This window comes from Centruroides sculpturatus, unplaced genomic scaffold (assembly GCF_000671375.1).
Source record: "Centruroides sculpturatus isolate CEXI.00-Female unplaced genomic scaffold, Cexi_2.0 scaffold310, whole genome shotgun sequence".
NCBI classification, from domain to species: Eukaryota; Metazoa; Arthropoda; class Arachnida; order Scorpiones; family Buthidae; genus Centruroides; species Centruroides sculpturatus.
In genome coordinates, this window is record NW_019386000.1 from 680,942 (window position 1) to 697,010 (window position 16,069).

General features: G+C 31.1%; 1 protein-coding gene across 3 annotated transcripts in view; it reads right to left on the reverse strand.

The window, feature by feature from the left end:
- The window catches only part of LOC111613035 (zinc finger protein 431-like), a 19,941-nt gene extending 4,182 nt beyond the window's left edge, over positions 1-15,759 (reverse strand). For 2 of the 3 annotated variants that reach the window (XM_023354335.1, XM_023354338.1), the window contains exons 1-5: positions 15,497-15,759; positions 15,207-15,405; positions 13,649-13,733; positions 3,831-3,982; positions 2,010-2,073 (exon numbers count right to left, since the gene is read on the reverse strand). In XM_023354335.1, the coding sequence (XP_023210103.1) occupies positions 2,010-2,073; positions 3,831-3,982; positions 13,649-13,733; positions 15,207-15,371 (466 nt within the window). In that variant the 5' untranslated portion in view covers positions 15,372-15,405; positions 15,497-15,759. The remainder of the gene's footprint in view (positions 1-2,009; positions 2,074-3,830; positions 3,983-13,648; positions 13,734-15,206; positions 15,406-15,496) is intronic. The other variant, XM_023354336.1, reaches the window with a different exon arrangement.
- Between the last annotated feature and the right edge of the window lie 310 nt (positions 15,760-16,069).

Below are 16,069 nucleotides of genomic sequence, written 5' to 3' on the forward strand. Positions count from 1 at the left end.
TTCTGTGGTAAAAAGTGAGGTAAGCGATCACGTGACGCCCGTCTCCCCATCGTCAGTAACCAAAACGGACGAAGATGAAATAAAAGCGGAAACACCAGTAAAAGTAAAAACAAACATCAGCGCGTATCTGGGCCTATAAACTTGAACGGGAGCGAAGATGAAACACAACACTATGTAATTTATGCTAATTACCTTCTAATATTAAAAAATTAAAATCATCAACAGAATTATAACAAAATTAAAGTTTTTTGACTAAATTCGACTACAAACATATCGTAAAACTGGATTAAAGTAAAAATACTCGTTTTACGACGCTAAATTTTTATTAATTAATTTTTTAATTTGGTGCCTAATTGACCGAGCGCGCGTAATTTTTATTTGACGGAGCACGCGCGTGCCGAAAGGTTAATAATTAATGATATACTGTAATATAAAATAGCTTACGTTTTGTTTCTGATAATAAATTGTGTTACTTTGCTGCTGAATTGAGCCTTTATTGAAATTTGAAATAAATGTCATGATTTAATACCTGTGATAAATTTTTGTAATAATTGTTGTGATTAATGAAAAAAGACCAATATTCCTTCATTATGTACACTTACTTTCCTGATTGGTACACATAACATGGCGATCGTTCAAGAATATGACCGCCCAAAATTTTGACATTTTTGGGCTGAGGTCCTTTCGGTTAAAAAATGTAAAAATTTTATTGGGCAGCCATTGTATAGGCAGATTTAAACCAAAAAGTAAAATTTAAAATGTCTTAGCGTGGCCACTCTAAGACATTTTAAAAATTCTTTAAATTGTGTACAATAAACGAATAAATAATTTTAAAAATGTATTAGATTGGTAACTTGATATGATAAATCATAAACCACTGTAGTTATATAAATCAAATACTATAATATTACAAACATTAAAACGAAAATCATATAAAGGGATTGGTTATTTCAGCCTACCAATGTGACGTTTATCGCCATACTCGGATGGTACGAAATGGCACAAAGTACTCAAAATGTTTAAAATATATTTTTAGTTTATAAGATATCATATTTTTTCTTAATGTTAACTCAAAGAAATTGTGTCATTCACAGTTGAATATCAAACGGTAATCTGCCAATCAATTAAATTTCTCGAAAAATAGACAAAATATTTAAACACAGCATCCTCGAAAACAACTTTAAATTAAATTTTTTGCAGCCCGGTAACCTTATATAATATAATTTTCTTATTCGAATGCCACCATACAGCTGGTCCGATAGAGAGAGAAGTTCTTGCAGAAAGGAGTCGAAGTTAATTCGACCAAACCTACCGGAAGAGAGGATGCTCAACGACTACTCATTAACACCGGCCTACTATTAATATTTGAGAAGTGATCCGTTTTGTATGGGTTGGATGGCACCGCAAGTGATCGAAGTTTTTAGCCTTATCGTACGAAAGACTTCGTATGACTTGTTTAAATAATAAAAAAATATGTAAATGTGCTAGAATAATGGTTATTATGTAAATAAATTTTTAAAAATTTTGTTAACAGATTGTATAATCTATGCGGAAGTGTGTTCTCGTAAATATTTCGTTTACGGAAAAATTATAGACATAAATTCCCACTGTCTTCCCTTATCTATCTGTCTTACCATTGTATTACTAACAGGAAAATTATAATGTACGAGGGGAAAACACTAATATATTCCATGCAGGCAATTGCTAGGTGCTACATTTTTTCTTCTAAATTTTTCCGCCGTGTGGGCACTAAGAGTGCCTCTTTTAGCAAGCCTACTATAAAGTCAGCCAGACCCAGAATGAAGCGGCTGGGTAGTGAAGGACAAGGCCCGACATATCCAGGTTTTCAGTAAGGTTTACTTATTAAAGAGATTGATACTATTAAATTGTTGTTAAATATCGACCATGGCTCCACCGAAATTATAAATGTCGCAAAGCGATAATATTATATGTAAAATTGTGATCTTAAAACGAACATTTAACAAATAAACTTGTAACGTGTTACTTACTTTGTATGTTCTGTTCTTTCCTGTTAGAATTTCCGTCGGGAATGAAGAATTCGTTCTTGACAGGCTAAAGAATATAGAAATAAGACCAAAAAAACGTTATACATTAAAATAATTATGTATATCATAAATGTGTTGTTATGTATTAGATAATTGCCTTAAAACTAAATTATTTCTTACATGTATTGTAAATTATTTATTTTTTTTTTTGTTTGGATTACGGTTGTATACGGCAATGCGACATGTGAGCAATCTGCTAAAGGGGGAATCATCCTAGGAGTTCTTCATAAGGGAAACTGGCATCTATTTTGGTGCTAGAAACGTGAAGAAAATCGAAAACACCACTTGGCCATCCACAAACCCACAATCAACAGTGTGTAGTGATTTCATCTACTGGGCAACATATTAGACCAGGGGTTCTCAACTTGTGTTCCGCCGAACCCTAGGGTTCCGCAAATAAATACAGTGGTACCTCAGGATACGAAATTAATTCGTTCCGAAACTTAGATCGTATCATGAAAATGTCGTAACGTGAATCATTTTTCCCCATACGATTACATGTAAAACGAAATAATTCGTTCCAACGAAAAAACACTCAAATTAAAGCTAAGTAGTACATTAAAAAATAATAAATATAGTAAAGAAAACACTGAAAAATGCGTTTTGTAGTTGTAAATGTATAAATAACCATAATAGAATAATAATTAATTTAAAAAGTATATAGTTTTATTTGCACTTTACTTTTGATAATAGACGAAGGTGGCGGTGTAAACTGGTGGCGGAGGAGGGGAAGAATGGAAATGATACTAAAATCTAGCCTACATAACATAATGTAACAATAACTTAAAAATAAGTTAGAAAAGATTAAAAAAATTAGTGTTGTTTTATATTTTTTGTTTTAATTTTTATTCACTGCTTTTTGTTTTATTTCCTTCACTTTCACCAGCGCTTTCACTGGATAGAGGTGACTTGGTTAAATATCTATCCAAAGAGGTTTGGCTTTGCCTACTTTTTAAAATGGTTATAAAATGGCTTAGGCAAATGCGATTACTCCGAGCGGCAATACGGCCAGTGTAAACCTTTTCGGGATGTTTCTTTTCAATAAAATCACTCACTTTCTGATAATACCTCAAGATTTCCTTCATCGAGCGAGATCCTTCCACGACGAAGCAAACACGCGGACCAATGAACAGAAGTGAATAAAAAATGGCGCTGCGAACTAATGTAACGTCGTATGGTGAGTTTTTGTTCGTATTGTGGAGCAAAAATATGTTCGAATTTCGTGTCGTATCCTGAAAATTTCGTATGCTGGGGCGTTCGTATCTTGAGGTACCACTGTATTTGGGGTTTCATGTTAAAATCCGTTGAGCCTAGTGACGTATGAATTTGCCAGTGCAGATTTGGGATGAAGTGTAATTGTTCTAATCTGGGATATTCCTTGTATGGCAATACAAGAACTCCATTCAAGACTATACACGTGCAACGCGATAAAAAGTACATTTTAGACTATACGTGCATAGCTTGATAAACAGTGGGAACCGATTTATCGGTAATGGAACGAACTGAAATCGTGATATAATGTTAGTAAAGCTAATGGAAACCATATAAGCAGTAAAACATGAAACAAAATTACTTTTATCGTGAAAAAAGAAAAGTGAATTAAACCATAAAATTAACACCGTTGTTTAATAGAAAATAACCTAAATTTACAGTATAATTGTATAAAATTGTTTATATTTGCTTTTCCTTTTAATAATAAACAAAAAGTAATAACAAATTTTACTTAAAATACCTGTAAAATATATGAAAGTTTGTCTCACTTACCTTTAAATCTTCGTATTTATATGGGAGATGAACTCGTTTACAATCTTCAGTTTTTACTTTAAAATTCAATCTTTTTAAAACAACCTTACATTCTGATTTTATGCCTAGTTTAATGTCATATTTCTCCTCTTTTATTTCCTTTTTCTTACAATCTGTATTGGAATTTACAAAGTGATTTTGTTTTAAAAATTCTAAGCAAACAATTAAATAACAGATAAATAAATAAAACTGATTCAAGTTCTAATAATTTAAAATGTCAAAACGCTTTATATCTTCGCTCGTCGACTTTTAACTAACAAAAATTTAATACCAAAAAGAAAGAGGCCTTATAATAGTTACGTGTCATAACACTTGACTGACCTCCTGTTGTCTTCGTCGTAAATGTTTGGGATGAAATTTGAAAAAATTTGTTATCTTATAAATTCTCACTGTCGTCTATTTGTTTGTCGTCTGTCTTTCTATATTTCTCGAGAAGAGAGTTAGATAGATAAATTCTGAGACCAGATGTAATGGCAGGAGGCCCGGATTAACTATATAAGATCTTCCGATGCAAACCAGAAGTCACGTTATTTCAATTAAAATATTTACTTTTAAAAGTAGTAAATAGATGGCCGGCATAAGTCTATTGTTAAAAGAAAAGTTTCTCGTTGGTAAAAATAATCTTTGCGCTTCGAAGCGAAGTGTAAAAAACAATAATGCATGCAAAAATCTTGTGAATAATCATGATAATATGCAAAACATTAAAATGAACTTCGACCTTTTTCCCTCATTCAAACTTCCAGAACTTTTTTATTGGCCGTCTACGTCTGGTTTATTATAAATAAAAACGAAAATTTATAGTAGTTCTTAAATTACATCAACTATAAATTTTCAAATTTGGCAGGAATACTTTATGTACAACGTATTAGAAATTATAAGTCTAAGGGCGAAAAGATACAAAAGAATTCAGTAGCGTGCCTTGACATTTGATGATAGGGAAGCTATGTTTCTGTAAGAAGCCGATTTCCAGGGTCAATCAATTAATTGCGTGTCAGTGATGGTCTAGGGTCCATTCTGTAACGAGTATGGTGGAACTCTCGACTACATACATAAAAGGTACTCTACTGCAACGATCGATGTCAAACTGGCAAGACAGCTGGACTCAAAGTACAGTAGCTAGGTCAATCTACTCCTTCGTGCCTGAAGTTGGCCTCACTCCGGTGTGTTGTAACTGGCTAACGACGCAAATAATGACCAACCATGGAAAGTTTTCCCACTTCAAGTCCAAGTTTAGACAAGGAGATAGTAGCTGCTCCTGTGGGTGTCGCGTCGACGCGAGACACTATGTACTGTACTTGACTGTCTGCTAACTAAAGATTTCTGCCGAGGGGCTGACCAGGTCGACGGGTCCAAGCCGCCTGAACAAGTACTGTACTTCGAGCGCTAGCAGCTAGTAAAGGAAACTTAAAGAAACTGAAGGAATTGATGGAAAAGGTTATAGATCTACTTGATCTGTAGTCTAGTGAACGCGCTAGTGGGTTCCCCTTCTTGTAGGGGAGAGGACCCGCTGTCTAATAGTTAGGCCTATATTAACGATAAAGTTACTAATGAACGAAAGTTTTGTGGATTAAGTGCAGTACAGGCTGCACAATTAAAAGTTATGCCAAAGTTAGAGAGCTGGACCTAAGAGAACGGACAGGAGCCTGAAAGAAGTACTCGGTGGTCCAGCTATGAGTGTCCAGTCTACGAGTCAAGTATCCGACCAGCTGTAATTAAGGTCTCTTTAATGAATGGAATCAGAGACGGTCCTGGTAGGTGCATGCACGCGAGCTGCCAAATCCCGAGGGTGCAGATAGTGGTCAATGTCAAATGCCTCTTTCGTCATATCATTAATATACCTCAAAGGTCGCGACATGGTTGTTGTAAATTTNTCGTATACCGAGGTTCCACTGTATTTCGAATTATTTTTCTCCGAAGTTAGTAGTAAACCAAACAACTACAAATACGTATTAAGTTTGCCCGTGTTAGACAGACACCTTGCTTCCCTCGCCCATGCACTAAACACTGTGAATTTTCACATTGTATGTTTCCAGTTACAGGTCGATCTTTTGTCTAAATTAAATACACATTAAGTAATCATTCGAAAGTTATTTATTTTTGATTAATAATTACAAAGAAACAAACAAGTCACAAAAAACATCTTAGAACGTTTAAAAATTGATTTCATAAAGAATTCAACATTTGTTATTACAATAACTGATTGATTCTATTTTGAATATCTTGTTGGGCTGCAATCTTAAAAATCTGTAGATCTGAAAATTCCCGCTGTCTGTCAGTATTGCTTTTTTGTTAATCTCGAGAACAGAAATGGATGGATGAAATCCGAAAAACCATATCAGACGAGGAAACCGTACAGTCCGAAGACCATGATTAAGTACGTAAGAACTTCTGATGTAAACCGGAAGATATTATACCTTATTTTAAGTTTTCTCGTGAAAGGGGTTAGATAGACGATCGGCACGACTCTATTGTTAAACGAAAAGTATGGTGTACAGAAGCAACACATTACTAATTTCAAGAAGAGACCATATAAATAAATTGAAGAAAATAAATTAAAAATATGAGTAAAAACTGCAGCCCATCATTGTGGGAATGTCATAATAAAAATTGCTGGTTTTTCTTAATTAAAATAAATTTTTAACACAAATTACAAACAAGATAACGTACAAAGAACATATCTTTCATGGCTTTTTACATGTAAAAAAACTTTTAACTGCAAACATCATCACTACGCTGTGCTGCATTTTTAATCGTATTTTTAATTTATTTTATTTTAAAGATGCTATTTTTTCATTTCAAATTAGTAGGGGGATTACCCGTGTACTTTCTTGCGAGCAATACAGTCGTGCCGTCTTGTAGCTAACTATTTTCAGTAGAAACTGTTAATTAAAATAACCTGCTTCCGTTGCAATCTGAAACTGTCCACTGGTTAATCTGGGCCTATCTTGTCACCACTTCTATCTATCTTATTCGGTCTTCGAGATTAAGCAAATACAGACATTCAGAAAAACAGTGCAAAATAGATCAACAGTTTTTTCAAATTGCAGGCAATTATTACCAACAAAATAGCGGTAGAAGCAATCAGAAAAATCTAAATATTTCAACCTATTGCCCTGTATAATATATTTCGTATATTAGTAAAAAACTATGTATTTCACACATAAAATTCTATTCTAAAAGATGGCTTTGCACGTGAAGTTTTAAAGTAATAAACGAACAAAATTTCTTATCACAAACATCACATTTTTTAACGCCTGAATCGGTATTTATTTTCATATGTCTATTTAAATAAGTCTGTGTCCGAAATGTCTTACTGCAAATTTCGCATTTATACTTTCCTCCTTGTGGATGAGCTGTCTTTTGATGAGTTTGAAATTCGATTTTCGACGTAAATTTCATCTTACAAACGTCGCAACAGAAGTGTATTTGATCCTTGTAAGCAAGTAGATGTTGCTCCAAATCATAACTATTTACGTAAGTCCGTTTACAGATATTACATTGGTAAGGTAATTGTTTGGGGTGTATTTCTGAACAAGAAAATTGTAAATGCAGTTTCAGTTTAATTTCTGTTTTAAATCTGCCTTTACAATGGATGCAAAGATGCTCCTTTTTTTCATGAACAGGTCGGTGCCTATACAGGCTAGATTTATCGTAAAAACCCTTCTTACATACCTCACAAAAGAAACGAAAACTGTCTTTATTGTGAGAATTTTGGTGACGTTTCAACTCAGAATTTGATATAAAACGTCTGTTACACACCTTACAAAGATACGGTTTTATGTCAAGATGAATTCTCTGATGAATGATTAAAGAGGTTTTAGACAATAACTCCTTTTTACAGATATTACATTTTTTAATATGAGTTTTCGAATGCGCTGTCAGCATATTTTTAGTTTTGAATGACTTATTACAATAACAGCAAACAAACATATTTTGATGTTGAACAAAACGATGTTTAACGAAACTAAATCTGGATTTAAATGCTGTTTTACATAAGTTACAAAAATACTTATCACTTCTATCTTTGTGAGTTCTTTCATGTCGTCTCAAATAGCGTTTTGTTTTAAAATGCTTGTTACATATCTGACAACAGTACTTGTGTTCATCGGTATGTATTACAACGTGCTCTCTTAAATGCACCTGTGATTTAAAACTTTTGTTACAAATCTGACATGAATGATTTAAGTCTCTATTATGAGTGATTTTATGATTTGTCAAAGAGCATTTTGTTTTAAAACTTTTGTTACACATCTGGCAAGAATACTTACATTGATCACTGTGAGTTTCACGATGCCTTTTTAACTGGCCATTTGTTTTAAAGCCCTTTTTACATATATCGCATTTGAAAGGTCGATCTTCACTATGAGTTTGTTGGTGTTGTCTCAATGAAGATCTCGTTTGAAATTCTTTTTTACATATCTTACAACAATGAGATACTTGGTGATGTGTTTTGTTATGCCTCTCTAAATTGCCCTTTGATATAAGTAGCTTATCGCAGATGTCACATCGAAAGTGTTTCCTCTTAGATACTTTACGTTCATTTGATGATGATGGCAAACGAAGTTTACTATGATCAATTTCGCTTTGTTTTGTACTGTTGTGTTCTTTCGTGTGTCTTTTCAATAGAAATTGCCAGGAAAATTTCTGATTGCAGGTTGTGCAGCAAAATGGTTTTTTTCCGATATGAAAGTTCAAATGCGCTTGTAGTATTTCCTTGTTTACAAAAGTCTGTTTACATAAATCACATTTGTGATTTTGTTTCGAGTGAGATGAAAGAGTTACTCTGAAATATTTTTTTTTAATCTTTCCTTGGATTTTGCTGTTGTATTTTCTAATTGAAGGGACGAATTTCGTCTTGTTTGCATTACACTTTTGTCTTTCTGAATTGTGCTGAATATCGTATTCTTCACTCACTTCTTTCTCATTAACTGAAATTTAAATGTTAAATACAATAATTACTTAATTTACTTTAAATTAAAACACAATATTCGTTATCCACTTAAAAGGTTTTCTTTATATTATATCATTAATTATTATTTTCATTTTATTATATTTATTTATATTTATTATATTATATTTATATTCATTATTTATATAATTTTATAGCTTAACCCTTCGGCACGCGCCTAGTGCCGATTAGGTACTAATCGATTTTTAATTAGTTCGTGTAAAAATTCTTATTGTGTGAAAAATCTGAAAAAATTATTACCTGTCTAATTTTTCTTCAATTTTACGATGCGCAATTCAGTTTTTNAGGTCTGAAAGAATTGGAATAAATTGCATTTTTACAAAGCACAATGGTGGCATAATTTAGTTAAAAGAATAAATATATATATCTTGAAATTTCATAACTTAAATTTTATAACATATAAAGAATTTTTATCAAAATTTTATTTTTATTTTATGTTTTAACATATGTATTGCTTTATTTTTAATGAACTAGATACAGCTCACGTTATTGGTATTACTTTTTTTGTACTAAATTTAATAAGAAAAAAAAAACAGATTTATTTTTGAGTATAACATTTATTATTTTCTGAATAATTATATTATAAAAAATTAGATTTTTCATATTTTTTAAAGTAAAAATTATCATTTAACAGAAATTTTTTGAAAGTCTAACTCTAATGTTTTTCATTCATTTAATAGGAAAAAAAAAGATGTTACTTATATGAGAATTTTAATAGAAAAAAGTCACAAATATTAAATAAAAATTTATTTTGTCATTTATGATAATTCATTTCTCAAAATATAATAGATTAATATAAAATTTTAATATTTTGTGAAATGTATAACTAATTATTTTCACTATAATTTTATAAAATAACACAAAAATTTGATGACTAAATTTTAAGTATTTATAATTCTAGAAACTAAACATCATTCTGAATTTATATATAAGGATAGAGAGGGGTTAGCAAGACCCTATTTGATCTAATTCCTGAATCATACACAGGAGCTCCAAAATTATATAAATTAAAATTTCATATGATAAACAGTGAAAAAAAGTATGTTTTTATTACATTTATTCATGCATTTTTATTATTTTTATAAAAATATTAATAAAAATAGATTTATTTTACTGTTTATCATAAGAAATTTCAATTTACATCTTTTCTATACATGTTCTTAAGGTCTCAGATAACTTCAATATCTTACTTCATATTGATTCTATAACTTATAAACTGTTGTTATCAATCTTGGAATTAGAAGTTCAATTTTATTCTTTAAAATTAATCATAAAAGATTAACATTTTTAAAGATTAATTTCTGTAAATGCATTATAACTCTTTCACAACATGCAAATTTGATTACCTTCCACTTTCATACGAATTGAGGCTAATGCGATTACTCCAAAATTAGGTTCAATGGACATTCTACATGTTTTTATTTGGCAAGATTAATAAATGGTTTGTGTAATAAACATAACAAATAACTCATGGATAGAAATTTTAATGCAAAATCAATATTTCTCTGTGTATTATTTTAAAAAAATTTTTAACTTTATTGCAAGATTTAAAAAGTCATGAATAAATTGCCTCATCTTTCTATTTAAAGTCGAGTAAATTGTTCTACTTTATATCAAATTTTGTAAAATTTAAGCCATTAAGATTGGCTTAAAATGCAATTACAATCAAAAAATATAATTTATAATCTTGATCTACTTTTCAACCAAGATAAAAATAAACATTAATTATGTATAAATGTAGGCTTATTAATTTCAAAACACTTGGAAATTATGGAACGAAATTATTATCATTTTTTCTAAGTTAAATATTTAATAATCGCACGTGTAAACGTTAAGAAAAATGTGCGAATTTATAGAAAAAAAAATGTGTCAACGAATTGTCATTAACGCATTGGGAACAATTCAAGAAGAAAATTATCCCTTTTTTTTTTTTAGATGGATATATTTAATATGTAAAGCAAATGACATTAAAAACAAAGACAGGAAAAATCCTTTTAATTTAAAACGATTCATAAATAGTCACGTTATATTTATACTCATCACTATGCAACATTTAAGAGTAAGGTCACATTGCGTAAAAGGTATAGTTCCTATTATGCGAAAGAACAGACAATTCTTAGATTTCTACACTTTGAATCTTCAACCAATTTATATCGTATTCAACCAATTAACATTTATATCGGAGACTATTTACCAGGCCAACAACATAAAGTTAAACCACTTTATTCGGACCTCATTACATAACAAGTAAATGAATAACGGAAATTTCTATTTAAATAATGTAACTCGTGAATATCTATCGATCATATTCTTTAAATGAATTTATTCCAATCTGCATGAATTAAATCTGGACTTTTCACAAATGCCACGATGATATATAAAAGTCGAGACTTTCTTCGTAGAAATTCGTCTCGATTGAAGGCCTTCCGCGAATTTCCGTTACTTACTCTTGTTTTATTTTATTTTTTCCTTTCTAATTTTGTGAAAAATAATAAATTTTATTCGTTAATTTATAGCATTTTTTAATGTTGTGAAAAATAAATATAGATCAACAAGTAACTTGTCCATCTCCTTTTAAAAACTTACGCAAGAGATAATAATGAATCAGGTCACCTTGAGCAATGTCAATGACAATGTCAATGAAAATGCTTCTTTATAAAATAATCTTTTTATAAAAGATTTTATTTAATTCAATTAAACTCAATTAAACGTTCTTTTAGAATTAATATGCTTGATTTTTGTAAAAAAAAAAAATCTTTTTTAATACTGATGATATTTGATCAGTCTTGTTTGTATGAAAGCCCTATTTTTCATGCTCGTATGTATATTTATCTTATGATTTAACCCTGTTCCAATTCTGTCTTAGTTCTATAACTGCATGATAATGAAAGTTACAAAATAACATCCATAATCCTTAGTAAATAGCATCGTAGATATGCCAAGAATGGATGTAGAGCAATTAAAAATCTTAGTCAATCGCTGTTAAGATTTTTTTTATTGATAACGGGAGCTTCATTATTGCTCTAATATAGCGATTCCCAACCTGTGGTACGCGTACCCCTAGGAATACGCGATAGGTTGTTTAGGGGTACAGAAAAAAGTTAGTTATTATGGCAGAAAAAATAATATATTATGTATCACAAACTAATAATATTAAAAAATCATTAGGTAAAATATGTTCCTTGCAACAATCACAACTTTATTATACATATTTTCATTTAAAGTTTTTTTCTTCAATTTAAAGTTACAATATGTAAAATTAACATTAAATGAGGGGTACAGTCTGGAAATACGACATGTCACGGGGTACGCTAATGAAAAAAGATTGGGAACCACTGTTCTACATTATAAGTGAAAAGAATTTAAATATAGATATTTACTTAATAGATGCCTGAAAGCAGCTGTGTGACTGGCAGTAAATTCAATTACTCATCTACAGAGTATACAGCAGTTTTTCTTTTCGCTAAAGTCCAGAAATGATTAATAAGTGAATTAAAGCTATACCACGTAATGACTTTTCTCTTTCTAAAAACAGTGTTGTGTATATTAAACATTTTGATGACGAATTTATGATCAAAGATAAAGTAAAATGAGATGATGGGTCATGAATAATAGTTTCTAGATTCAGACCAAAACTAACTGAAGATGCCTATACTCGGTCTTACTCTCCTGACGTACGCATCGCCGACTTGATGCCGACCATTCGGTTACGGCTATTAACTTAATATTTACGTGAGATAAGCGGGAGGCTATAGGGGGTATGCCCTGTTAACCACTTAATCGGTACGGGTTGTTAAAACCCGACCTCGGTGTCGTCGGGTGGCGATAGGAGGGCAAAAGCGAATGGGAAGGTCGAATGGTAAGTTGACAGGTGTTTGGGTCTCCGAATAAAACAGATGACAGGTTAACATAACAAAATAAAGGTTTAATGAATATAACTAACTATAAAATATAAGAGGCTATATAAAGCTGAACACATTTATAAATATATATAGGTAATATAGGGCTAAATGCGTTTAGATTAATTCGTAATTATAACTGAGCTACTCTATAGCAGCCATGCCTATTGCCGGAGAGAGAGAGAGTTCTCAGGCCGTTCATAATAGCCTCTATGTGTGGATGGAGAGTTATATGCGACGATCAGTTCGGTTATAGAAGTAGTGAAAGTTTTCAATGTTTTCTATCGTCGTCTTCTCAGACTTGATCGAACGGAAGACTAAAATGGACACTAGCTCAAGAATAACTTCCTGTGACGATTGCCTCGAGCTTCCGGTGGCTGTCGCTTTTATAGCATTATAGTGGGAAAAAAGTCACGAGATCGTCCTATGTTGACGATGACTTGCATTCTTTGACACCTAAGTGTCAACTTTCTCACTGGATTGTTGATACTAACGATGACATCCGATCCGATACTCTGCACGGAGAGTTTTTTCTGTCGGCGGATGTTTACAATCAACTTTCGAAAAAACTAATTTTTAACACTGCGGGCTCACATTTATATAAATATAAATTTATTTATATTTACGCTTTAACTGTTCTTCTAATAACTAGAAACATATTTTTATAGTGTTAGGGTGCGACTGTGCAGACCCGAATTTAGAGCGAGCGAGAGGTTGCTTGCGATTTAATTTTCGCAAAGGAAAACCATGCACAAACGAGAAGCGAAAAATAACGCTGGCGAGAGCGAATTTCTCGTTCTCGCACATATCTGACAGGTTTTGATATTTATCGCGTCTCGCCTCTTCTCGCCACATATTCTCGCTCGCTCGCGTCTGCATAGTCGCACCCTTAAAAGTACAAAGCCTCTTACCTATTTCACTATTAAAATCAGAATTACTCCAAATATTGGAATTATTTCTGTTATTTCTTGAATTTAAATTTTCATAAGTACTTATCTGAAACGATACAAAAATTATGTTACAAAATCACACAAGTATAATTTTACAAAAAAATAAATAAAAAAATATTTAAACAGAAATATAAAATTTCGTTTGATCGATAAATTCCTTCGAAATAATTATATTTCATCTGCATTACCTGTTATTGTTTTATTCTAAAAATTAATTTACTTGATTAAAATTTGGAGCATCCTCATTCCAAATGAATAGGTCAAAATGACAATTTCTAATTTATTAAACGTCAAAATCCATAATCTCACTCTCTCTAGATATAAAATATTGAATTCTTTTTCTATTAAAATTACACTTCTTCACTCAAAAGCTTCAAAATACAAAAATTTTAATAAATTATAATTAAATTAGTCTCTTACCCGATTCATATGATATAAAACATACAAAATATCTATTTCGACTCGTTCTTATTAACTATTTAATGATATTTTTGTTATTTGTAATTAGAATAAGTTCAGCTCTGACTTACAATGAATGTGATATTTTGGAGCTGTCCATAAATTACCCTTGCATTTTTTTCACATTTTTACTTTCCCTTTCCCATTGTTCCAGTTTCTCCAAGTTTCCGTAACCCCCTCTTTTTCTTCAAACGTCCAACAAGACTCGACCCTTTTTAAAAACCTTCATAACTTTACGAAGGATAAATACAATAAATAGAAACAAGACATACAATAAAATGCATAAACAGTACAAAATTTAATGAAATAAACGAACGTTTACTAAAGATCAACCCCTTCCTTCCCCTTCACTTCCTGAAGGGTCAAATAATTGAAATTTGCCCTGGTCCCATTAACTTATAACGCGCCACTGTTGATATGTGTCTTTTAATAATTTCAATTGGATAAAGAATAATCAACTCAACTGTATTATTTAATTAATCAATTCTATTATTTATAATTATTCATAGTTATTCAGGTTTAAAAATCGTTAATATTAGCTACAATTTTTAATCATATTTTTATTTAAAAATTACGTGACTACGGTTAATCGGCCCTCCGATTCATAAGTTTTCGATTTTCATCTACATAACTTTGTTTTCGGGAATAAAAAAAGACAGACGAGAAGACTGTCTACAGAGGGAATCTACAGGTCTAAAATTTAAAAATATTAGCCTAGTTATTACCACAAATGAAGTCGGGTAACTGCTGCAAATAATAACCAATAAATAGTAACGAAAATTAAATAAATGTAAATCAATTAGCGTAATAAAGGCAACTGAAGACAACTGTCTCATTAATTAATGTCCGTTTGACAGTTTTTATATGTAGACATGATGAATTCTTTGGGGTTCGGCTGACTTTTCTTTCATTAAAATCGCAACATTTTCCCTCGTAGTCATGAATTTAATTAGACAAAGTTTATTTTAAAATTTTGGAAGGAGTAATGTAAACGTAGAAAGTTTCCAAGTGACGCTTTGAAACAACACTAGAGTCGTATACAAAAGTACATTTTACTCACCTGTATATTTTTATATTCTGAAGATTCTGATTTAATTCTTCTACAGAACTTTTTGTTATCCGTATTAAATTCTTTCTTGCAATTCTTTAAAACTTGAAACTTTTCATCACCTCGGTTAAATGTAAATTCTAAATATTCATTTTCTGGCTCTAATTTTATCTTCATTTTTCAATTTAGGATATTCTCGTATGTCAACAATCTGTTTTTAATGAAAGATTTTAAAACGTTCGAGTTTGAATTTACATTCGTTTAAAGAAATAAATAAAATTCATATAATAGGAAACACTAACCTGCCCTAGTTGAATATATATCATCAATCAAGATCAATTAGTAAATATTCATATTAATTTTACTCAAATTTTAGAGCGAGTAACAAAGACAGAGAAATAAACTCACTCGGTGCTATTGTTCGTGTTGTAGCAGTAAGAATAGCAAACACACTCAAGGTTAATAATAGAAGAAAGTCCAAGGGTAGCACGTCACCAACTCACGTGTTAGTTTGTAGCAACGAAACCCACGTGATATATGGTAAACAAATATGGTTCTTAGAAGCCATCTCATCTGGAAAATACCGTTGTTACATCGTCAATCATTTTACTTAAGTCTTCAGCTATTTTATTTATCCACTTCTCCCTCGATTTTATTTCTTCCATTAGGTGCATTCATGCTATTAAATTTCGATAATTGAATATCGACGGGGTTGAGAGCTAATGGGGATCGTATGTACTGTATCTGCATTGGGGTCGGGACTTAATGACGATTGTACTCGTTATTAGCAATTCTAATTTTTTATATAAAACTCATCCATACCCTTAAAATTATCAAAATTTTACATGTTTCCGAGAAAGTTGTGCAACTCGTTG